Here is a 25,519-nt window from a genome sequence, read left to right on the forward strand (position 1 = left end):
CCCCAAGGCTCTTATGAGGCAAACTTTCTGTTATATACTAAATAACCCAGGCATTTTCCGGGCAGTATGTGGGATTTTTTTTTTTTTTTTTTTTTTTTTTTTTTACCTCTAGGCTAAGTGCACGTTTGGTTTAGACAATAAAGCAATGATCTTAGTGGCAATAAAAACTGTGCCTACAAACTCATTCATTCTGACGTTGTCACAATATTCCAAATACGAACACTGGCGATTGCCATGATCGGACATTTTGGCTGCCCTTCCTTTGAAGTTCGTGGCTGTCAAATGTTCAAAAGTGTATACTCAGCTGGCTGGACCCCTGGGATCTCAGGGTCCAAACCACCCAGCGAGGCTGCGAGGGTGGACTGAACAGAGCTTTGCCCAAAGGCCCTGCGACGTCAGGAGGGTGTGCCTGGCTTTTGAGTTACCCTCGTAACTCAACCAAAACTTTTATACAAGTGGTGCTTTTCGTTCTGAAGGGCTGGAAACCCTCAGAAGAAAACTATGTTCTCATAGATCCTCATCAAAGCCTTATCTGCCAAATAACATCTATGGCTTGGCGGGGAAAGGCCAGCAGCCAGAAATGTCGTGTTTTTAGGCAGCGGAAGAGAATAAGCTTTGAACTTCAAGGAAGTCTGGAATCAGATGGAAGGCAGCTGTTGTACAGATTTTTTTTTTTTTTTTTTTGTAGAAGGCACATGTGAGCACCTGAAGTTCATTCACTTCTCATCTTGCTTTGAAATGATCCTGCTCTGAGCCTTTTCAGAAGTCCAAACTCACCACTGTCATTAACTCAGCGTTAAGATAAGAAGGTAAATCTTTACTAACGACACAACGGGTCGGTGCCCCAGGCAGTCACAGGTGGGGTCCAGTGCTGCCTTTACTATCTCATTCTATCTATTCCTGGAGAGCTGAGGTGTGTAGACTGGAGAGTGTTATACCTTTGCAATCATTGTCCTCTGTGAGCTCATAGCCAGTCCCACAGCTGCTGTCTCTCTGGCAGCGGAAAGAGCCCACTGTATTGACACAGGACTCCCCAAGCCGGCAGTTGTGGCTGCCCGTGATGCATTCGTTGACATCTAGGACAGACGGAGGCAACAAGGGGGTAACCAGCAAGAACAAAGGACCCCGGCGCTTCACCACGAGGAATGTACCGGAAGGCACCGTAAATGGGTTCCCAGCATCTCTCCAGTCCCCCACCCGTGTGTATTCGGGCTGTGCACCTGAAGGGGTCTCGGGCACTCACCACCCAATCAAAAGCAATGGTTTCCTTCCCCGGCTAAGTTTCAGAGCGACTGCTCATTTTTTTGTTTTGTTTTGTTTTGTTTTAATGTGTTCTTGATTTTCGAAAGAGAGAGAGAGAGAGAATGAGCAGGGGAGGGGCAGAGACAGAGTGGGAGACACAGAATCGGAAGCAGGCTCCAGGCTCCGAGCTGTCGGCACAGAGCCCGACGCGGGGCTCGAACTCACGAACCGCGAGATCGCGCCCTGAGCCGAAATCAGACGCTCAACCGACTGAGCCACCCAGGCGCCCCCTACCGCTCATTTTGAGAACGCACTAAGCAGCGCGAGGCCCTGCACTGGAGTCACATGACCCTTAGGACCCCTCTCAGAGGCTGCCACTGTCCTCCATCTCCCCCACCCCAAATGGGAGGGGAGAGAGAGGCTGAGGGATGTGCCCAGGGCCACTCAGATCCTGGATTCAGAGCCCGGTCAGATGCCAAACCCAGCCCCGTTTCCCAGCACAGTGTGTATATGCCCCGGGAGGAGAGCCGTGGCCGGGCGCCGTGGACTCCACCTGCCTACGAACGGGGCCCCGACGTGTGCAGAGCGTCAAGCAGAGACGGGGGCAGAGGCCCCCCGCCGCCCTGCTGTGGCCGGAGCTCGGTGACGGTTACCTTCACAGGAGACGCTGTCGGGCAGCAGCTGGTAGCCCACGAAGCAGGAGCAGACGACCCCCTCCCCCGTGTCTCGGCACTGCTGTTTGCAGGGGCCGCCACCTGGAATCAGAGCAAATCAGGGCAACCAGGAGCCAAACACCCACCACAAGCCTCTGGCGTTTCCGGCTCCCTGTGGGCCAGGCAAACGCCCTCAGGGTGGACGACACACGGGACACAGGCTCCCCAGGTTGGAGCCCACCCTCTCCAGCGTGGCACCCCTCCCTTCCCGAGGGAGACCCCCAGGATCTGGCCCCTGCACGACCCCGGGACCTCCCCTCCAACCACACTTCCTGCAGGGCAGCTGACGGGTGCTCAGAGAGCCAATCTCACGGGGACAGACCTCTACCAGCTGGCTAAACGTTGTCACAGTTCTGGCCGCTCCCCAGGCCCTGCGAGCCCCCTGCCCGCTTCTCCGGCCTCTCCCTCTAGCCCCGGGCCCACCCCTCCCCGTGAGCCACGCGAGTCTGCGTGTCTCCAACACCGCGTGCCCAGTGTTACTTCCTTGGCCAGCCCCCCCTCACCCCCTGCAAACCAGCCTTTCCCTCCCCCAGGAAGGCCTCCCACACCCCCCAGAGAGCTTTCTGGGCTCTGTGCCCTCCCCACCCCACCCCCACCTCCCACCTCGCCTCTGTGCGGCCTGTCACTGTACCCGGGCCACATCATTCTGTGATTTCACTGGCTCCCAATTAACGCCCCGACCACAGGGCAAGCTTCCTAATGAACCTCTGGAGCAGACTTGCCCGTCTAGACATGCGGAACGGTCCACGAAAGACAAATCTAGTTTTATCATGTGAAAAACAAACCTGCCAGGCCCTAGTCACTTTAAATTTGCGAATGATGCCACCAGTGGCACAGCTGGGGCTCCGGGACACAAGGCAAGTAACACTCGGCCCTCCCTCCGGTGGCGTTCACCCTTCACAGAGCCTGTGTTGGTGGGTGGGGGACGCTGTGCTGGGAGCTTTTAAGGGCCCACACGGCCCCTTCCTGTGAGCTCACCCTGTCTCCCCCTGGCCCATCAGGCCCCAGCCCGCAGGGAAGGAGGAAGGGGGCCCAGGAGTGCAGGGAGGACAGAGCGACTTCAGCTGACTCAGCCCAAGTGCTCTTCCCAGGACATCAGACTCCCAAGGACATGATTCACGGCCCGCTGGAGGGAGCAGGGCCTCACCTCTGCAGCGGTCGTTCAGGTACGGGTCCTCCTGCTCCTCCTCAATCTCTGAAATCTTGGCTGTGGGAGAAAGAGAGGCAAATTGGACATTTATCCAAACACAGCGTCCCGTCTTATCTCAGCAGCAACTCTGAATTCTCTACCTCCCTATAAGCATCGGGCAATCGCGCCCGTTTCATCAGCTCAGCGTTTCAACCAAGTGCTGTGGGTGCTGAGGCCATCCGAAGCACTTGCCCTATTTCAGCAAATGCAGTCACGGCCCCCAAACGGTGCACCTGGGGAAGGCTTCTTGTTAGGGCGTGAATTGTGTCTTCCCCCCCACTCACCTCGCCCAGAAGATATTATAGCTCTAACCTCCAGTACCTGTGAACGTGACCTTACTTTAGAGGAGAGTCTTTGCAGAGGATCGAGTTAAGGTGGATTAGGGTGGTCTGTGTCCTTATAAAAAGAGGAACCTGGACACAGAGACAGACGCGCACCGAGGAACAAGGATGTGAAGACACAGGCAGGAGAGAGCCATCCGTGCACTGGCCAAGGAGCACCGGGGCGGCCGGGAGAGAGGCCCCGCCCAGGAGCAGATTCTGCCCCGAAGCCTCAGAAGGAAGGAGCCCTCTAGACTCCAGACTGTGAGACGCTACGTTTCTGTTGCTGAAGCTCCCCACCAGCCCGTCTGCGGAGCCCCAGGAAATGAATGTCCTCCTACAGCTTGCCTGCAAAACTCAGTTTCCCGCCGGTCATCCATAGCCACTCACTGGGTTCATTCCGCAGACGGGTCTGAGCATCTGTGCTGGGGGTTGAGCACTCGGCTTAGACAAGGCCCCTGCACTCAACAGAAAATTCAACACGGCCACGGGAGACGGCGGGGTACCCTAATTTAATCGAATGGGGTGGTTTTCCACTGGTAGTTGTGGGGTAAGAGAAGAAATGGGTTAGTCCTTTCAGCTTGCATACGGCCAAGGGCGGGGAGGATCCCTAAAAATCCTCGAAAACCAAGGCCTCCGAAGTCGAGGCCCCTTCCTCAAGACCGGGTGACAGGGAACCCAACTCAGTCACAAGTCGACAGCATTATGTTACAGTGCTGGGCGGGGCGGGGGCGGGGGGTGAGCAAAAATCAAAGCGCATCCGTGTGAGAGATGATGTTTTTGGGGCGATAGTGGGGTGTGGGGTCAGGAGCCGACGGCCAAGAAGGAATTCTTGAAGACGTCCTTGGTGCAAAAAGGCGATTTTATTAAAGCCCGGGGACAGGACCCGTGGGCAGAAAGAGCTGTCCGGGGACCATGAGGAGAGGCTGGTTATATGCTGTGGGGTCGGGGGAGGTAAAGTCCGGGGGAAGTTTCCAGGGACGTTTTCACCTGCTAAAGACTCCCAGGGCACCGGAGGCCTAGCTCTTGTCAAACCAGGATGGTTTTTCCCTCCAGCAAAGCATCGGGGTTGAGACAGCAGGGAATCCCGCAGAAACGTGTTCCTCTGCTGCCCCAGTATCTGCCAAGGGGCTGCAGCCTAGAAGGAAATTGAGGTCTATCTGCCATTTCCCTCTGCCTTTGTTCCCACATCAAGAGACACCGAAAGAGACCGCAGAAAACACCAGGAAAGGAAATGGACCTAATGGAAACCGTATTTCTCTCTACGTCAATTTCCTCTTTCTTCTGCTTTCTGTATCTTCTAAACCGCCCCCAGTGAGGGCGTAATCCCCGCACGGCAGAAAAATAAACATCATTACGACCAAACGGTTTAGTGATTCCGCTATGAAATCTAATACGGCATAATTTACCTACACTAACTGCACAGAGGCGGTCTTTTCTCAGCGCTGTTAAAATACGGTAAGGGTCCCTAAGCAAACTTTTTGCTTGGCGAGGAACTGCGAAAAAGACCTTGCGAGGGCGAATCATCTCTTCTAGGTTAGGGGGCTGGGAACCTCTGCAATCTGGGGACTCTCTGCTCACGGGGGGCACTCAGTCCAGGCCAAGGCACAGGCCGGGACGTCTGCTGGGAGGACCCGTGAAGAGCTATTTCTTCACCGTCAAGGTCTGCGTGGTGTTCTGTGGGAACAAGCCCGGCCCTAACGGACCACCATTTCTGCCCCAAAACGAATCCAGAACCTGGGTGTCGCCAGCCTCAATCTCCCAGTCTGTAGAATGGGGATAATCAATGTATGTCCTACTAGTGTTCCACCCAAACCCTCCGTGGTAAAGGGACAGGGCTCTTTCCTTTGTTTTGAGCCAATCTTTTGATAACATGTAATATAAACGAATTGCCAGAAAGAAGTCAAGAATACAGACATAGAAGCCCCCATTTAGAAATTAAATGGACATGGGGCGCCTGGGTGGCGCAGTCGGTTAAGCGTCCGGCTTCAGCCAGGTCACGATCTCGCGGTCCGTGAGTTCGAGCCCCGCGTCAGGCTCTGGGCTGATGGCTCAGAGCCTGGAGCCTGTTTCCGATTCTGTGTCTCCCTCTCTCTCTGCCCCTCCCCCGTTCATGCTCTGTCTCTCTCTGTCCCAAAAATAAAATAAAAACGTTGAAAAATTTTTTGTTAGAGGCCAACAGTGGTCTGTGGGCCCTCTGTGTGGCCCCATGACAGGACACAGTAGGCCCGCGATCAGCGTTAGTGGACGGGAGGAAGGGACGTCTGTGTCCGCGAGGAGGAAGGGCAGGGAGTCCTCACAGAGACTCTGGGGAAAGCCTGGGGCAAGGGCAGAAGTGGATAAAAGACAGGAGAGAAAACATCTGGAGCAGCAGAAAAGCCCAGACAGCGTGATGGAAACAAGACGTAAATCGACAAAAATCCTTCCCAGAGACACGGGAGAAATGCTCCGCCAGCACGAATAGCTTGGGTTTGTTTAAAGTGAAAATGTCATCTCTGGTTCCAAGAGTCACGGAGGGAGCCAGAATGGGGTTCCAACCATCCTTTACGAGAATCTGAAATCAGCCCCAGGGCATCCACGAGCAATCACAAAGAGAGACTGGGCCACCTGACGCAGAAGCATGAAGCCACCAAGGTCACACGGCCACGGGACGGGCAGCCTAAGGGACCACAGGTACAGGTGTGCGAGCTCCTCTCACCGAAGGCCTTCCCGCCCCTCACCCGCCACAGTGGGGAGGGGGTAGGGCATCCGAGTCAGGAGGAAAGGAGCCCAAAGTCAGACAGCAAGCCTGGGGCCCAGGGGACTCCTGAAAGTTTCCAGGCTTATTTCCATTATGGCCCAGGAAGCCCTGCATCAGTGGAAGAGATTATTAGACAAACAAGAAGTTTCCTGAACCGTGTAACTGAGCCATGCCCCCAAGGCTTGGATTCATCCGGCCTGGGACAAACGGAGGGTGGCGAATGAACAGCCGGGAGCTCCCTGGAAGCTGCTTTGGGGGGGGGGGGGGGGGGGGGGGGTCACTCGCTTCTTTGCTGAAAAAGTATCTATTAGCCGAAAGAGCCCAGGCAGGCAGCCGCGAGTGGTACCCCCGCCCGCCTCTTGTCTGCACATCACTGGCACCAGATGGAGAGAGAAAGGGCACTGGCCGGGGCGCGGGAGGCCGGTGTTCTCCCTCCCCTGTGTGTCGGCCTTGTGGCCTTGAGCATCAGGCCCTCGTCTGTGAGCTGAGAGCAAGCCACCCGCCATGCTGCCTGGGCTGTTAGAAACACAGGGAAGATCCGTGGCGGTAAACGTTTGTGGAGCACCAGACACCTCGTCCTCCCAGACACCGCGATTGTCCCCATTGCACCGATGAGCGAACTGAGGTCTGGATAAATCAGTTTACCTAAAATACACGTTAGGACAGGGACGTGAACCCAGACTTGTCAGATCCCAGATCCCACGCCTTCGGTCCCAACTCCAGGGCAGTGGCCTCTCGGAGGAGGTGACAAACGCCCAACAGTGCTCTGTCAGTCTGTGCTGAGTTCAGGCGACAGCAAACGTGCGTGCTTACTTCTGCCTGTGATTGTTAATTTTCTGTGTTAACTCGGTCGGGCCACGGTACCCAGAGATTTGGTCCAACACGGGTCTCTATTTGCTGTGACGGTATCATTTAGAGGAGATTACCATTTACATCAACGGACTTTAAGTAAAACAGATCGCCCTCTGTAATGTGGGTGGGCCTCGTCTAATCAGGTGAAGACTGACCTCCTCCAAGCGAGAAGGAATTCTGCTAGCAGACGGCATTTGGACTGAAGCTGCAGTATAAACTCTCCCTTGGGTCTCTGGCCTGCTGGCCCGCCCTGCGGATTTCAGACCCGAGTGAGCCAATTCCTCAAAATACATTTCTTTCTCTGCATACACATGCACACGTATTCTGTTGGCTTTATTTCTTCGGATGACCCTGACTGGTGCGCCGCCCGAAAGGGAAAAGACACAGGAAATTACCTGCTTCTTGGAGGTCCCCAAGGTCCCCGGGGGCAAAGTCTGCGGTCTCCTGGCCCTTGACACAGCATGCCCGGAAGACCAGCCCACACTGGTAGCCGACCATGAGGGTGTACTCGCAGCTCTGGCCCTGGGCCTGGGCCGCCCTCCCCAGCAGGCAGCAATGGCAGCACCTCTGCAAACACAGAGACTCCAGGTGGAGAAGCCACACAACAGAGCAGGGCCCCCGGCCTCGCTGATCCCCGTGTCCCCAGGCGGTGAGGAGGCCGGCTGACGTAGCTGTCTCCTCTAAACGCTGGCACTGTGTAGAGCTCAGCAAGCCAAGCCCGGAGCACGTTGCCAACCCAACCTCACAGGTCCTGGCTCTGAAAGCAGCCTTAAAGGGGTTGCACCCAGCACGTGTCCCCCAACACCAGATGTCCCCCCTCCTGCCCGGCTCCTACATCTCCGGGAGGAATTAGCTAGGACAGGGATCCGCTAAGGGTCACACAAGGGCGCCCTGAGGCTCCACTCCTCGTGTGCGGTCGAAGGTTTCTCTGTGATGCCCAGGAAAATGCATCTGCACGCGTCTCTTCCCTCCAGAGCCCGGCAGGAAGCACGCTGTGCATTCGAGAAGCACGGGCACCTGAAGACAAGTCGTCAAGTGAGGGACAGAGTCACTGCCTGTCACCCGGACCCCGGTGTTCCTGAAAGTCACACCTGAATCCAGGGGGTTCGTTCGGCCCTTGATGTACGAACAGCCCCGTTCCAGTCCTTATTATCCTCAGAAAGGCACAGAACTTTCCAACAGGTCCACAGCAGGAGCCAGGAGGTGGGGCTTGGCTCGAGTTTCTGCGGAGGTTGATGGGGCATTCTACAACCCCCCCCCCCGTCCCCCGCCAGAAAGAGGGAGGCTTCGGCTACCCCCTCCACCTTCCAGGGCACGACGAGTCCTCCCCGGAAACACAAATCACTCGTCTGCCAAAGCGGCCTGTTCCCACTCCCGTTAGGATGTTCCGTGGCTTTTCCACACACACCACCCCCCTTCTCTCTAGTCTGGGGACAAGGGCAGAGCCGTCTGCTGGGCAGACGGTGTCTGCAGAGCCTCTGCCCCGCCTCGGGAGGCGGTCGCTGGACGCCCGAGCTCCTGGCTCCCGGGACCCCTCAACCAGACTGCCCCACCCTCACCCCTCCTAGCCCCCTCGCGCCAGAAGCTTCCACCGTGAAGGCCCATGAAGGCTGAGGGTGGGCGGAGGGGGCTCTGGAGCTCCCAACTACTCCACGCCCCAATCTGTGTGAAGACAGAACCCTCAGAAAGGAGCCCCCACCCTCCCCCCCAGAATCCAGATTCCGTTCCGATTCACGCTCCTCGGAGTTACTTCCTGGCCTTCCTGACCGGGAATGGGAACCCTTTCCTCCTGCGGCTGTCCCCCGACCAGGACCCAGGACCCCAAAGCTCCCCGTGGTTGTTTTTCTCTCTCAGTGCGCGGTGAGGGAGGGACAGCCTAGTTCATTTACGGTTTTCAGGCCCGACCAGAAAGCTCTCGGGAACTGCCCCACCCCCGTGCGAAGAGGCAGATCTTTCACAGGGACAGAGGCCCTCGGGGACTGGGCCCGACCTGGGTGAAGTCGCCTGCTCAGAACTCAGCCCCCCCTAGAGCCCAGTGGACCCCACGCCCCATTTTCCACCTCCACAGACTCCTCCCCTGCCAGGCCACTTTGGGGTGTGGGCCACTCTGAACCTCACTTTCCTCTTCTAGGGCAGTTAGGGATGTCACGTGTTTTCAGAGACCCCGGGGGTCCCGTTCTGAGCTCCAGGCTCTACTTCCCTGGTGGGCAGGAAAGCTTGAGGGGGCGTCCTGGGCAGGGTGGGGGGCCTGCCGTGAGCTGCCAAGAGGGCTCCGAAGACCCTGAGCCCAGGCAGCCTCTGCTCTGATCTCTGCGCTCCTGCCAGAGGTCCTGGGATGGGAGGCCCTCAGGGCAAGCCTGGGTCCCTCCATCCCGGTCTCCTCAGGGTTGTCCAGGGTTCATGACTAAACTGAAGGGGGTGGGGGATGGGGGAGGGCCCTGAGAGGCCCCTCCCCCCTCCTAGGGCCCTCCCCCCTCCTGGGCTCCTCCCTCCCTCCTCCCACCCTGCCGCCCGGGCTCGCGAGGGCGGGAGGCCTGGGCAGATGCCGCCGGCAGGAGAGCACCCAGGCCTCCGGCTGGGGGACAGCGGCTGCTGGCCGGCGGGGGACGGGTCCTCACCTTCACGAACGTAGCCTCGAGGCTGGCGTTGTCGCTGTGCTGCGTGGCGCAGCTGTCCTGCTCGTTGGCCAGGTTGATGCCTGTGGCACAGTGGAGCTCCTCCAGCTGGCTGTGACAGCACTGTTCCCGGACCATCCTGCGGGCAGAGGCCAGGGCTCGGTGGGGGAGGGGCCCGCCGGGGGGGGGGGGGGGCCACAGGGCCTGGGAGCAGCAGCCCCTCGGGGACGGGAGCTCTGTCACCTTCGGGTGCCTCCCGTTTCCCAACCCGGCCCCACCCACCCGCACACACACACGCACACACGCCAGCAGACAGACGGTGCTCAATAAGTGCAGAATGAGAGAGGCTGGACGCAGGGTGGGGTCTGGGGGCGGAGGCAGGAGACCCCCATGTGCCGCTGGAGTCCCGGTTCATCTCCCGGCTCCGAGCCTCGCCCTGCAAAAAGCTCCCACCTAGTGACAACACCCAGACACGGGCACCCTTATCCTTCACCAGACCCCAGCACTCATTCCCGTTTTCCAGGCTCAGAGGAGACAGCTCCAGACAGGTGCGGTAGCTGGCCTCAGGCCACAGAGGGAGGACGATGGCAACAGCGACACCACGCTGCGGCGTCCCCGTCTCCCGGCCCCCCTCCCGCGGGGGGGCCCCAGGAAGAAGACGGAAGACGCCACGCATAAAAGGCTTGGGTGGGCAGAAGGACCCTCACCTGCCACAATGTGCTCAGGGCAGTGGGGCCTGGCCCGGAGGCGGGTAAGTGGGCAGGAGGTGTGTGTGAATCACAGGTACGGCTCCCACGAGACCCGAAATAACCCCCGCTTCAGCCAACGCCAGCCAGGACAGGAGGAGCCACCTACCTACCCTGCGTGTGTCCAGAGAGAATGGGCCCAGCCCGGCCTCCTCCTGCGGCCGGCCAGCCGGGCTTCCTCTGCCCATGAGCGGCAGCCCCCAACCCGCCCTTCCCCCCACCTCCACCTGCGGGGCTGGGGCTCCGCACCTGGCTTCCCACGTGCTTCCAGAACCATCTGGGGCTCCAGGAGGGGTTTGTCTAGGCTGGTGATACTACACGTTTCATTCGTGCTTTGGGTGAGTTTACAAATACTGGGCATTTCACTAAATTGTCAGGAACAGCAACCAGACAGGCACCCGTCCATCCATTCACTCAAAGACACTGGCTGGACAGAAAACAGCCTGAGAGCCTCAGGATGAGGGCTGGAGGCCCCGGGGACTGTGGATGGGGGTGTCAAAGCTGCTGTACAAAGCAGGAGGCGTAGTTCCTCGAGAAATCAAAAACAGAACTATCCCGTGATCCAGCAGGATACGCCCCTCCAAAAATTGAAAGCAGGCGCTCAGAGAGATGTTTGCACAGTCACGTCCACGACAGCATCATTCACAACAGTCCAAAGAAGGAAGCAGCCCGAGCGTCCACCGAGGGACGGGTGGACAAAACGTGGCCCGTCCGCACAGCGACACGGGATTCCGCCCCAACGGGGAAGGAGATCCTGTCCCCTGCTACGACACGGACGGGCCTCGGGGACAGGATCCTCGGGGAAATGAGCCAGGCACAAGAGGACAGATACTGTTTGTTCCCACTTCTATGAAGAACCTGGAGTCGTCAAAAATCAGACAGAAAATACACCAGGCGCGGGGACGGAGTTTCGATCTGGAAAGACGAGAACATTCGGGGATGGCGAGTACGTGGAGCCAGGCGCCTAAAATTCGTTAAGAAGGTCAAAGGGGGCACCCAGGCGGCGCACTCCGTTAAGCGTCCGACTCTTGATTTCAGGTCAGGTCACCATCTCGCAGCTCGTGAGTTCGAGCCCCGTGTCGGGCTCTGTGCTGACGGTGTGGAGCCTGCTTGGGATTCTCTCTGTCCCTCTCTCTGCCCCTCCCTCACTCGTGCTCTCTATCTCTCCCTCAAAATAAATAAAATAAAACTTAAAAAAAAAGACGGTAAAAGTTATGCTACGTGTATGTCACCGCAAGTAAAAGAAATCTGGCTGCGTCCCTACTGTGTGCCAGGACCATGCCGAGGCTTCAGGGACGCAGGGAGGGGTGGCCTGGCGGACTAGAACAGCCTTCCGCACCGAAAAGGCTCCCGCGGCCACGGTTACAGAGCTCTGCCCTGGTGGGGCCCGGAGCTGGGCGTCTGGAGACCCGCGTCCAGATCCCCCCGATCCCCGCCCTGCACTCTCCCTGCCCTAGACTTGGACCAGCCATCTGACATCCCGCCCGGCTTGCTCGCTTCCCTCCGCCAAGCCCCGGCTCAAACATCCCGTTACAACATCCCACCTCATCCTGAGCTCAGAGCAGCAGTGAAGGACAACGAGGAGGCGCTGGATGAATGAAAACTGAGAATTTTACTTAAAACCGGAAAGGTCGAATGCCACTCCCGAAGAAGAAAAATGATACGAGGCCTAAGTTACCAAGCGGCCGGTGATCTTTGGTTCCTGCATCCTTTAACTATCACTAACAAGAAGAACCTCTTAAACCAGATTTGATTTATGACCTGCTCTCTCCCCTGCCTTCGCCGCCAGTGATAATATTGAGTTTGCGAGAAAATCCCGGCTATCAGGCCTCGATGGGCTGCTGGTCAGGCCCGGCACTCAGAGCCCACGCCCGTCCCGGCACCGAACACCTGACTTTGGGCTCACAATTATCTGCTGTCCAATTATTCTGCTGGAACAGAAAGCACGGAGGGCTGGGGAGGGGTCGCGTTCTCCTGAGTATCCCTCACAGTGGCACTCAATGCCTGCTTCTTTTTTTAAAAAAATGTTTTTCATGTTTATTTAGTTTTGAGAGAGAAGCAGAGAGTGAGTAGGGGAGAGGCAGAGGGGGGCGGCGGGCGGGGGGGGGGGGACAGAGGATCTAAATTACAGAGTTATCAGCACAGAGCCCGACACGGGGCTCAAACCCAGGACCGTGAGATCATGACCTGAGCAGAAGTTGGACGCTTTAATCGACTGAGCCACCCAGGCGCCCCTCAGTGCCTGCTTCTTGAATAAAAACCCAATTGTGTTCTTAGATGAGCGACATCTCTCTTTGAGCCACCAGCCCAGGCTCGGCCTCCGATCTCCGCAGACTACGTGGGGTTTGAACCCCAAAGGTAACTGAGCAAAGCGGAAAGTGTTCAGGAGAGGCTTGGAGGGACGGCGGACAGTGACGCGGTTAGAGCCGGTCAGCTCAACAGGAGGCTCTGGACACACACACACACAGCCCGGCCCGTGAGTTCACTGGGACAAACAAGCCAATTAGCCTCCTGGAGCTTCCGTGAAACCGGCCGTGACTGGTAAGCGGTGGCCAGGGAGGACGTCGTAATCTGGAAACGCTCGCCACCCGGCCGGAATTTCCGTAGGCCCCTGTGATATGAAGTGAGTGCCACCAGCAGGCAGTCGGGGGTCAAGGGAGCCCGGACGTGTAGCCACGTTCCCCACAGAGAGAAGAAATTCCTACTCGGCCATTCAGGTGACATTCTCTGCATTTTAGGATTATCTCTACATGCACGTTCAAAATTTACCCTTGACCAAGATGCCACAGAACAAACGCGTGCTGCATAGCGAAGAAGGTATTTTCCACGTAGTCTGGGGATTAAAGATAACTCCAGAACTTATTAAAGACTTTGGTGGCTAGAAGTCACTCATAAACGGAGCAGTGACTGAGATCCAAATTCACAAGTAGGGGCCCCCAGCTTCTGAGTTTCTCTGACTTCAGTCTCTCCATCTGTACACAGAGAGGTTCGGCTGATGCCCTACTTTAACGTCTGTGATTTCAGTAAGTATTGATAATAGAGGCTCCCTGTTACGAGTGGAACTGTGTCCCCCCAAACTCCACATTGACGTCCTCACCCCCAGTATCTCAAACGTGATATTGTATTTGGAGACAGGGCCTTTACGGAGGTGAGAAAGATAAAGTTAGGTGATCCGGGTGGCCCTGATCCACTATGACTTAGGTCCTGCTAAGAAGGGGAGGTCAGGACACCGACACGCACAGAGGGACGACCGTGTGGGGACGCAGAGGAGGACGGCCGTCTGCAAGCCCACGAGAGAGGCCTCGGGAGGAGACCGCCCTGCCCACACCGTGATCCCGGCCTTCCGGCCTCCAGAGCCGTGAGACCATAAATGTGGGTTGTTCAAGCCCCACAGCGTGTGGTGTTCATCACGGCGGCCCGGGCAGACTGCAACACTCACACTGCCTGGCTTTGTGGGGCTGGCGTCTTCCCTCCTCCTCCTGTCATCGTCCCAGCCCCAAAAGCATGGTGTCACAACCCTCCTTTTGCACTTGGGGAAACCGAGGCTCTGTGCTGGCTCAGGTTACACAGCCAGAAATCCAGCCCAGTCCACCCAGCTTCCCAGGGCCAGGCTGCTCCTCGCTGGCTCGGTCCCCAAACACAGTGCTCGGTGCTGACCGCCCGGCTCTGCCTCGGCCCCTCCGAGCCACACTCGGGAGCCAAACTCCCAGCTCTCGCCCATCAGACGCCCCGCAAATCCTGAGTGCGTGGCCTCCCCCCTCCCCGTCAATTCAAACAACCGACCGTCCTGTTTTCTCTCCCTCTGTTCGGTCCACAACGCTCTGGACCTTTCAAGCATTTTCCCAAATCGAGATTTACGTCGCCCGGCGACGCTGGCCGATCGCGTTATGCCCGCTGCCAGCTGAGATGCAGAAGTCCAGAACGAGGGAAGGAAACTTCACTGCACCCTCCTTGGCCGCTCTCCACCCAGCTCCCCACGGCTCCGAGGGCCGCACGGAGGAAACGCACGGCTGTCACAAGGAGGGAACGCTCTCGGGGCCTCGCCTCCCTGACATCTGCTCCCCGGGCGAGCCGATCTGGGTTCGAATCCCAACACCGTCACCCACCGGCTGTGCGCAGGGGGCAGAGCTCAGGTTCCTGGGCTGTAAGCCGGGATTAACAGCGGGGTTACATGAGGAAAACGTTCATCACACACAGCAGGGAGCAGCTCTGTACAGGCTGGCCCCTACTCTTACTGTTACCTTTCCAGTGACGATCGACATTCCAGACCTTCGTGGTTTACTCGACGCTTAACGCCTGCCAAACCTTCGAGGGAGCTTGGGTTAATTTAGGGAAAAAAAGCACAGTTCGTCCAGGTTTTGGCTACTGCGTAGGGGAACAACCGTCTGCGGGAACGCTCCGCTCTGGACCGGCTCACGCGCGCTGTCGGGGTCTGAAGGCAGACCACGCTGTGACTCGCCAGTCACGTGATCTCATCCGACCGCCCCTCCCCCCCCCCAAACAGACCCCTTTTTGTTAGGAGGAGACTGACTTGGCCACAGTGCCCGGCGGTGGCAGAGAACAGCCACCCCAGCGAAGCTCTCTTTGCTCTGCAGCCCAGTGAAGGGGAGAGACGCCCGGGCCGCCCCAGGAAGGGGGAGCCCCGTCCCGTGCGGGGACGTGGGAGCACAGAGGAAGGAGGCGGGGGTCATCCACCACGCCCCCCCACAGCCTGGGCGGATCTGGGCCTGCACGCCACACTCTGCCAGGGGTCCCGGCACACCCGGCTTCCTGCTAGAGGAACACGGTTCTGGTAAAACGGCCGTCACTGGCAAACGTACCTGCATTCCTTGGATTCCGAGGCATAAGGCAGTGAGCAGTCCCTGTGCTGTGTGGCCATTTGATGTCCGTCTGCACAGCAAGCCTCCATGAGGGTGTCTGCGGCCACTGTGCGGGAAGAGAGCAGGGCGCCTGGTGAGGGGGCCGGCTCACCACTCACCCACGCGAGGTCCCCTTGGACAGGCGCCCACTACCCCACTTCCTCAGGCATCCAGGGCAGGTGAGGCCGGACCGGACGGGCCCGCACACATCCTCGGACGCTCCACAGCGTGAACTCTGAACCCACTGGGTCCTGGGCTGGAATCCACGCCGGCTCCTTCCTGGGAAAGCCTAACGCCTCAACCAGTACCTTAACCAGTACCTTAACCGGTACCTTCCGCATCCAGTTCTGATGGGGCTGCGGCTCAGCACCCGGGACGCACACCCACTTGGGCTGAATCCCTGCTCCGGCCACACAACAGAAACTCGGATGGGGACCCTGCCCAGACGGGTCGGGAGGGCAACCAAGGCAGGGACGTGAGCACACGTCGTGTAGCCCGGCAGTGAGGGTGTCCAGGCACCGGAAACCGGACTCTTAGAGGGTCAGAAACGGGGGTGGCCTGGAGGCTCCCGGCAGCGCTGATGAGACAACCCAGGGAGCCTCCCCTGCTGAGCAGAGGGCAGACTCCAGGGAGGACTGTGACATACACAGACCCGGAGGGCAGAATGGAAACGGGGGCCCCCCACGCCACGAGCCCACCCGGGTGAGAAGAAAAGCGCCAACATTTCTAGGCCAGCTTCTGGGAGCCACGTCCGGGCGCTCTCGCTTAATTTCTGCAGCAACTTGTCGGCGGGGTGGCAGTCCTCGTGATACAGCGGCTGACCGCTCCTGCCCTTGATCTGCACGACACGGGCGTCTCCGCTCACCCCAAGGACAGAAGGTTCAGCAGCCGACCCACGCGTGCCCTCACAGCTGGACGACGGCCCTCCGGTCCCCAGCCTGGCTCTCGGCCTCACCCCAGACGGCTGCCCCAACGAGCCTCGTGCCTCGGGGGAAGGAGAGGGCCCCCCCCCCCCCAAGGCAGGAGCAGCTGGGTACCGAGATGCCCTCAGCCTAGAAGACTCGCGTGGCCAGGAGCATTAGCACCAAAAGCCTCTGTGGCCTGAGTGCAGGATCACGCTGTGCAGGACGTTGCGAAACTGGCTTTACGAAACCCCACGTTTTCTCACCAATGGCTTTCCAGCACCCAACGGGGTAAATCCCACCGGGCCTGGCAGCGTTTCGAGGCGCCAGCAGCCATGGGTGTCCCGTTGGAGTTCATTATTCTTCCAAGGCCGGGCCCTCGGGGCGGCCCCAGAAGGGAGGCTCATTCTTGGGCTTCGCACGAGGCCGAGAGTTCCTAAAACACCAGCTTTGACAAGCGGCCGTCAACCAGCACAAACACCTGTGCAGTCAGACCGGGCGGGGCACACGCTGCCCTTGAAGGCCCTCCAGGCCGGCAGAGAAACTGCCGTCGAGCACCAAGAGTAGCCCTTCCAGAAAGATCCCGGGAGAGTTAGTGCACGGCCGGCCCTTTCCCGTGGCCAGGAGGACGAGGGGTGTCGCCTGGAACCGAGTCAGGGCTACCCCTCCGCCGGGGCTTCCGGGGACCCCTGGGCTGCTCTCCACAATGAGGGAGGTACCCCGCCCCGGCCCCACCCCCACGGGGCCAGCGGGGGGTGGGAGTCCAAGGTGGTTTGGGTGAGAGTGACAATCCACCCAGCCTGGCCTGGGTGCCCCCCTGCTCACAGCCCACCCCCTGTCCGGGGAGCACACCTCACTGTTCCAACATTTCCGACGGCCCTGCCCTCCCAGCCGCAGAGGTCTTACAAGCTGGGCCATGCCTTTTCCTCGCGTTCCTCGGCACCAAGCTGGCAAGCAGCAGCTACAGAGCCGAGCGGAAAAAGCATGCGCTCTGGGGTCACAGCTCCAATCCCGGCTCCAGCGCTTTCGTGCTCTGCGACCCCAGGCAGGTGGCTTCCCCTCTCTGAGCCAAAGCTCCAACGGTGAAAACGGGGCTCGAAATAACCTTTGCAGAGATGTTGAGCGAGTGCGCTTATAAAGGTCTGAGCACACAGTGAGCTCTCAGAAAACAGCGTTTGATTATGTGTTTTCATTTTTTTTAACATTTATTTTTGAGAGAGAGAGAGAGAGAGACAGAGCACGAGTGGGGGAGGGGCAGAGAGAGAGAGAGAGAGAGAGAGAGAGAGAGAGAGAGACAGACAGATCCAAAGCAGGCTCCAGGCCCTGAGCTGTCAGCACAGAGCCTGACATGGGGCTCGAATCCATGAGCTGTGAGATCATGACCTGAACCGAAGTCAGAAACTTAACCGACCGAGCCACCCAGACGCCGCTTGATTATGTGTTAAAGAAACAAAGGGGGTATGCTTGCCATGGCCCATGAGAAATGGGGAACCACGGCCCCGTGTGGGTATGTGGAAGCCCCCAGGGATGAGCAGTGGCCCCAAGGCCTCCCTCAGACTCTGAGAAAGGCAAGCCCAGTTAAAGCTTAGACTCCCACAGCCAGCTCAGCAGGGCGAGAACTTTGTGCCCAGGGCTGTGGAAACATTTGGAAATGATTCTCCCTGGGGAACCTGAGCACTTTGAACCTTATTCTCAGCAGGACAATAAAATGTTAAGTCCTCCGCTCAGTTCAGAAATCTGGAATGTCCCTGGAATGCTTGAAGCAGCCACAAGGCTGGGACTTGTGCAAAGCAGAGCCTTCTGGGGGCTGGGTCCCGGGTTTGGGGGGTGGGGAATGAGCAGGCAGCCAGGTGGGAGCCCCACAGCCATCTGGGGTCAGCTCATCCCCCTTGGGCGCGAGGCACCCCATCAGCCTCGCGCACGGCCCCATCAGATTAGCCGTGGAGAGCCCGCCAGGGTCCACAGCCAGCCGGACAGTGATGAGGCAGAGGCACGGGGAACAGACCAGGGCAGGGCATCACGGCCCCCATCGTAATAACCAGCCTGACACCAAGTAAGCCTCTTTGCATTCAGCATCTCTCTCCCCCTCGACCCCTCAAGCCCTCTTTCTATGCCATCATGCGGGCCACACGGCATCACGCTGTAGAGCAGAAAAGGCAACTTTCCCAACCCGTTTCCCCTCTCTTCACTTCCGGTATTTTACACTCAGGAACGAACAGCTCTGGGTTGAACATCTTTGTTCACAAACGTTTATCCCTCAAGTCCCGAGCATTGGCGTAGGCCAGAACAGCCAAAGGAGAGGAGCTGGATCAGGGGGAAGGCATTCTTGGGCAATCACAGCGGGTTGCCGTCCCAAGAAACACCCAGCCCCACCAACCATGTGGCTGGAGCACGGTGACCAGGGACATGTTTGCAGCCAGCACCTGTGGCCGATGGGTGGCCTGTAGAGCTGAGCCAACTGGCCAAAGTTCATGGGCTTCTGGTGAAGGCTGAGGTAGTGAGCTGGGGATGAGCTGAGAGCTGCAGCTTAAAGTCGGAGGGACCTGAGGGAGAATGCCGGCCGCTGGATTTATCATGCTCCTTCGGGGTGGGGCAGTGCAGAGGGAAGGAAGGGTTCAGCATCAGGCAGAGCTGGGTTTGAGCCCCGGGCCTCACTCTGCAGCTCACCATCCCTGGGCAAATTCTTGAAGCCATCTGCACCCAGGTCTGTGTCCCAATCTGTGAAATGGGGCACGGACCACCGAATCACAGGGTTCTTGTGGGCGCCTGGCGCACGGAAGGCAGCCAGAGAATTCCCTACTTCTGTTCCTCAACCATCCCCATTCACCACTGTCTTTAAACCGTTTGCCGTGGGTACTCTGCCACCGAACTGTCACATCAGCGGCTACAGGTATGGAACCCGGATTCCAAACATAATTACACAAGGAAGGAGCCAAATGCAGTTAGGTCACCTAACAGTGACGTGGACATAAATGCTAAGGTGTCCTCGTCCCCACCTGGAACACACCTCACTCTCCCAACACCAGTGGGTGGCCAGCTCTGCACTTTGAATGAGTGTCACTCAAAATCCCTGATGTTTCCCTGCCAACCTCTCATTTCACTGCTCCTCGGTCTGGGCTCTGACCCTTCTAGGCTCTGGCCCTTCTCTGTTTCGCCCTGTCACCTGCTCGCCTCCAGACATCACCCAGTTCTGTTGGGATGTCCCTCAACACCGTGCCTCCTCCCCCATCACTGCCATTACCACTGGTGCCGCACACTCACTGGGCACCTACTATGTGCCAGGTACAACACGGGCACTTCCTTGATTTCCCCAAGGACCCAGGGAGGCCAGTTCATTAGGGTCCCCATTTTGCAGATCAGAAAATTCCAGCTCAGAGAGGTCAAGTGACCAGCTCGAGGTCACACAGCCAGAGGGACAAAGTCAGGCACCAGGTTTGGTTTTGACAGCCTCCAAAGCTAGGCTCGTCTGCCTCCTGGTGAATTACAAACTCCTCTGGGGCAAGGATCGCATTCTTCTCCTCTCAGTGACCCTGAAGCACCCGCCCATGTCCGGTACAAACAGCAAGCGAGGCTCAGGAAGTTGAGCAGGACGCAATGGCCACAGGCATCTTCACTGGGGGCCTGATGGGCAAGACGACCTTGAAGTATAGGGTTTGCTGCAAACATGCCTCTTCAGGGGGAGGGAATGATCCCAAAGGACAACGTTTGATTGGAGCCGACTTCCGCAAAGTGCCAGGCTGCTGAGAATTTAAGCAAGAGCCCGGGACCTGCTGGGGCATCGGTCTGAGACTCAGAACTGCCACTCTCTTGGCCTTAGAGACGGTTACCCCAACCCATCGGAGGAAAGTGGAGCTGCGGGGAAAGGAGGTAGAGCGAGGGGGACACCCTGAAGAATGTTCCGGCGTCACGGCTCAAGATGTCAACAAAGATACTGTCTGCAGTAGGTCTGTCTCTAAAAGACAGGTGTATCCTGTCCAAGAAAAGGTCTGTTATGAACTTACGTTCTGAAACAAATAAAGCCTCCCGGCTCCTCCCAAGCATCTCCTTTCGATGGGGCAGGGCCAGGCTCTCCAAAGTACAAAAGCCAATACCACTCCCACCCCCGGACACACGTCTTCCAAGAAACGTCCCAACTGGAAAGGGACGCACGGTCTTTGCTGTTTTCATACGTGTCCCCTTTGTAGTGAACAAGCGTTACTCTGGTGGTGAAAAATCACTTTGGGTCAGAAAGAGAGATGGCCCCGGGGAAAGAATACCAGGCAGGGAGCCCGGGCTGGTGTCCCTGCTTTGCCCCTGGTGGTCACGAGGGGAATTACAGTCACTACAAACGTTTGCCGTAACCCGGAGAGTACGGAAAACCATTCATTGCCTATGGCGCTTCCATCCTAAAGACCCCAATGTGCTGTTCCACTAAAACCAAGTGGAGTAGGACAGTCTGGACCATCACTCACTGTCCCTCATTGCCTTTTTTTTTTTTAATGTTTCTTTATTTATTTTTGAGAGAGAGAGAGAGCTTGAGTGGGGAGGGGCAGAGAGAGAGGGAGACAGAGAATCCAAAGCAGGCTCCTCGCCGACAGCGGAGAGCTCGACGCGGAGCTCGAACTCACGAACCGTGAGATCATGACCTGAGCCAAAGTCAGACGCTTAACCACAGAACCACCCGGGCCCCCCGCCTTGCCCTTCCTCGTTCCTATAGAACAATGGCCGTGCATGCATCCTTGGGTTAAAATGAACTCGAACACCCCGCACGACTGTTGTCTTTAAAAAAAAAAAGCTGACCATCTAAGAGTGAACTAAACGCTTCATTTAAAATGCTGTGGTCGAAGACGACATCCTCAGTGAAATAAGCCAGTCGCAAAAGGATAAATAAACGCTGTCTGATTCCACTTAAGAGGTCCCGAGGGGAGCCGCATTCACACAGACGGAAAGTAGATGGGGAGTTCGTGCTTCTCAGGGACAGGGCCTCAGTTTGGGGAAAGGAAAGAGCTCTGGAGATAGCTGGTGGCACAACAGTGTGAAGGTTCTTAACTCCCGACTGTGCACTTAGAAACGGTTCAAATGGTTAACGTTACGTGTATTTCATCACAATGGAAAAAACACATTTAAAAAAACTGAGCGGGGGGGGGTGCCTGGGGGGGGCTCAGTAGGTTAAGCCTCCAACTTCGGCTCAGGTCCTGATCTCACAGTTCTTGAGTTTGAGCCCCACATCGGGCTCCCTGCTGTCAGCGTGGAGCCTGCTCCGGACCCTCTGTGTCTGTCTGTCTGTCTCTCTCTCTGCCCTTTCCCTACTCAGGCACACACTCTCTTTCTCTCAAAAATAAATAAACATTAAAAAAAAATTTTAATTGAGTGTTTGTGTGGCATTTTGTATCACCCTTCAACAGAAGAGGAGTTGGGTGTTCTGCTGATTAACTCACTTGCCTCTTTCAATTGATGTTGTGGTTTGTTTTTTTTTTTTAATGTTTATTTATTTTAGAGAGAGAGGGAGACAGAGTAGGAGCGGGGGAGGGGCGGAGAGAGAGGGGGCGGGCACAGAATCCGAAGACAGGCCCCAGGCTCCGAGCTGTCAGCACAGAGCCCGATGCGGGGCTCGAACCCAAGAACCGCGAGATCGTGACCTGAGCCCAAGTCGGACGCTTAACTGACTCAGCCACCCAGATGCCCCCAACAATCGGTGTTGTTTTACTGCATGAATGTGAAGACCATAGCAAGGATTAATTCGGTAAACCGTGTCTTAGAACATCCTCTCATAGCAGGTTGGTGGTGAATGCGACGTTTTACGCGGCAAGCCAGGTGACCTCCAACGGAACAAGTGAAACGTTAAGTAACGAAGGGAAGCAGAGGGTGGCACTCACTCCCCGGCCCAGGCAAGAGCCAAGGGAAGGCTTCTGGAGGTGACAAGGAGGCCATCCTTCCATCATCGCTTCCCCCACCACACAGGGAAGAATTCAGCATCGTCAGTGGAGGGGGGGAGGGTGGGGGGATCCCCAGCTCCGCGCTGACACAGGACGCACAGCTGGGCATCAGGTCACAGAAATCCCACGTGGAGACCCCACCACGCCCGAACGGCCCTCAGCAACCTGGAGCAAATGAGGACACTTCTGCCTTCCATCCCTAACTTCTGGGAGCGATGCCAGTTATCGATGCCCGCCCATGCCCGCTGCCCGGCTGGAGGAGCTCTTAGGAGAGAAGCGGGGCCTCGGGCAGCCTGCAGTCTTCTCGCTCAGATCGCTTCCCTCCCTTCGGAGAGGAAGCTTCGATAGAGCACAGTTAACCTCCGGTTCCTGTACTCTGACTGCGTGAAGTGGATCCACAAAGCATAATATAAACCAAGCAAAACCTCTCTTGCAAAATCTTCTTGGCTTTGGACTCGGGCATCCCAGGGGAAGGCGAGAGACGTTGTGGGTTAAAACCGCCCAGCCCCGGGGGCGCCCGGGGAGGCTCGGTCGATTAGGTGCCCGCTCTCGGTTTGGGCTCAGGCCCCGATCTCACGGTTTTGCGAGCTCGACCCCACGTCGGGCTCTGCGCTGGCGGTGTCTGGGATTCCCTCTGCCCCCCGCCCTGCTGGCTCTCTGGCTCTCAAAAATAAACCGCCTGGCCCCAAATCTGCCCTCCACCTCACTGAGCCCCCTCATCTCCATCCATCAAACGGGGCGGTAACCGTGTAGGGCTGGGAAGAACAATGTGCTAATTCGGGCAAAATGCTTACGTCGGTGCCCGTCCGCAGAAAAGAACCCTCCCAATCGGGCAGCCACAGAAGGCACCGCACCGCTAGGGAGAGGGCATCCTTCTTGACGGGAATCACACGCTCCCCCAGACTGACACGTCGCCAGAGGACCGCCACCCCGCCCCCTGCCCTCGGGAAAGAGACACCCCCACCGGAAGTCCCTGGTGAGCAGGTGGACAGACAGACTGGTTCAAGGGCAGCGGATGCCATCTGTCCGCTGAGACAGCCGCTAAAACCAAACCCCTTCCAGGCGAATTACGCCTTCGTGAGGGCTGCAGTGTGGACTGTGAAACGTGGTGGTTCTGAACCCGTGGTCCAGAGGAGTACGCGTTCTTGTCGAGGGGTAGGGAGACAGACACACGTTCTCTCCAACACGGCAGATGCCGGCCGGCAGTCAGAGGGGTTCCGGGGTGCTCCTTGGATGGAAGCTTCCAGAATGTCAGCCTGCCACCTGTCATCCTCGCAGGGGCTCCGGCCGATGCCTGACTGGCCTGTGAGCTGTCCTAAGCCCCGCACACATTCAAAAGAGCCCCCCTATGGCCCACTCAGTCGGCGGACCGTGCGACGCTCGACGTGGGCTGGGAGCCCGAGCCCCACGCTGGGGGTAGAGAGGACTTAAAAAAAAAATCGTGTTTAAAAAGCCCCTCTCATGACCCTTCCACGTGCAGGCTTCTGGCTTGGGGCAGGGGATTGCGGAGGTGAAAAGACAGGACCCCGTCCTCAAGGGGGTGGCCCAGGGAGGCACCAGGCCATTGTCACTGGGGTCTGGTGTACAGACCCTTGCAGGTCTGGGATAGGGACAGGACCATCCCCCCCTTCAACGGCACCCGGCCTCCCAGGAGGAAGCAGGGCTTCCACGGCTCCACACAAGAGCTGCCCGTGCCTTCCCCCCCCCCCCCCCCCCCCCCCGCCCAACCCTCCACCAGCACCTGCCACGAAGCATCTCCCAGATCTCTCCCTCCGGGCAGGAGCCTCCTCCCGCCAAGGCCAGCGGACACGTGGGCTAGCCTCACCTCCCGACATCTCTGCAGCATCCCACCCTGCGGGGACCCCTCTCTCCTGCTTCTGCTCTGAACTCTCCGGCCACCTGTCATGTGTCGTCTGCACCTGGCCTTTGGAAGCTGGAAGCCGGGTGGTGCCGGGCGCACTCCCTTCCGACAGCCAGTTCATCCACACCCACGCCAGTCCAGAGGCCCTTTCCTCCAGAAGTCTTCCGTCACTGACCCCCTCCACACACACACACACACACACACACACACACACGCACACACACACATGCACGCACGCACACGCACACAGCAGTTCCACGGCCTCTTTGCACCCTGAGCTTCCCGGCACTTAGCACAAATAATTAACTGCACTGTGTACTTAGTGTCATGAGGGCTGGGTCCCTGCACCTTGCCCCACGCGGCCTCGGAGCACTCAATACATTCCGGTGAAAGAATGATCTCATGTGATCCTAGCCACTCTAGGAAGCAGGGGGTCAGGGAGAGATTAAGCAAGTGGCCCGAGGCCACAGAGCAAACACGGAGGTGGCCTTGGAGCCTGACTCGGACTCTAAAGCCGACCCCCCCCCCCATAACACGCTGAAGGAAACTGGCTTCCTCCCAAAGCCGGACTTAGCAAAATCCAGACTTCTCAGCCAGAAAGATACATGAGGGGGTTCTGTGTCCCGCTTACGAACGCGAGTTGAGGGCCGTGCTCCCAGGTTTCGATCCTGGTGGGGCCGCTGTGTGCCCGCACGCGCACTGCTTGACCTCTCTGAGCCTTGGTGGCCTCACCCGCACTCACGGAGAATGGAGGATAAAAACAGGAGTGGTTGCAGAGAGAAGTCTGATGTCAAAATAGGAGGCGTATGTAGGCAGCAAAGCTCCTGGCACGTTTTACTCCAGCAGGTGACACGATCCAAAAGGAAAAACAGGTTCAAGAAAAATACTGGCTCGGGGCGTCTGGGTGGCTCAGTCAGTTAAGCGTCCGACTCTTGATTTCAGCTCAGGTCATGATCTCATGGTTTGTGGGGATCGAGCCCCGAGCTCGGAGCTTGCTTGGGATTCTCTCTCTCTGCCCCTCCCCTGCTCACGCTCTCTCTCCTCTCTCTCTATATATAAATAAACAAATAAATAAATAGAAAGAAAATACTGGTTCACCCCATTAGCATAAAAATGCTCCCATCTCGAAACCAGTCCTGGCAAGATCCCAGCCACCACCCAGGTTTCTGGAAGCCCCCAAGCAGGTACACTTCCCCCTCAACGTGCCGGGCAGAGCTCAGTCCTGTGACCCCTCGTGCCCCCACCCCGGCCATCCCCCTGGGTGGTCTCCTGTCGCCTCATCCTATGGGCTGAGACCCCCACACGTCTACCTGAAGCCTGATCTCGCCCCCAAACCCAGGCTCCCCCAGATGTCAGACGGGACGCTTAGAGTGTCCACACAGAACTTGCACTCTTGCCCACCCCGTCCGGCCCCCCATCCGTCCAGCTGCTCGCGCGACAATAACGGGGTCAGCCTGAATCATCCCTTGTCCCTCACCCTCTACCTCCCATCGCATGGCAAGTCCTGTCCACTCCAGCTCTACCTGTATCCACTTCCCAGCGGCTCCCCAACTGCCACTCTGCCC

The 25,519-nt window shown here is 57.9% G+C and overlaps 1 protein-coding gene across 2 annotated transcripts in view; it reads right to left on the reverse strand.

Moving 5' to 3' along the window:
* The window catches only part of FBLN1 (fibulin 1), an 83,638-nt gene that overhangs the window by 52,125 nt on the left and 5,994 nt on the right, over positions 1-25,519 (reverse strand). For both annotated transcript variants that reach the window (XM_040490561.1, XM_040490562.1), the window contains exons 2-7: positions 15,238-15,343; positions 9,675-9,810; positions 7,452-7,623; positions 3,103-3,162; positions 1,896-1,997; positions 939-1,076 (exon numbers count right to left, since the gene is read on the reverse strand). In XM_040490561.1, coding sequence (XP_040346495.1) covers positions 939-1,076; positions 1,896-1,997; positions 3,103-3,162; positions 7,452-7,623; positions 9,675-9,810; positions 15,238-15,343 — 714 coding nt within the window. The remainder of the gene's footprint in view (positions 1-938; positions 1,077-1,895; positions 1,998-3,102; positions 3,163-7,451; positions 7,624-9,674; positions 9,811-15,237; positions 15,344-25,519) is intronic.

The sequence above is a fragment of the Herpailurus yagouaroundi genome, unplaced genomic scaffold (genome assembly GCF_014898765.1).
Source record: "Herpailurus yagouaroundi ecotype Mexico unplaced genomic scaffold, PumYag 182, whole genome shotgun sequence".
Lineage (NCBI taxonomy): Eukaryota > Metazoa > Chordata > Mammalia > Carnivora > Felidae > Herpailurus > Herpailurus yagouaroundi.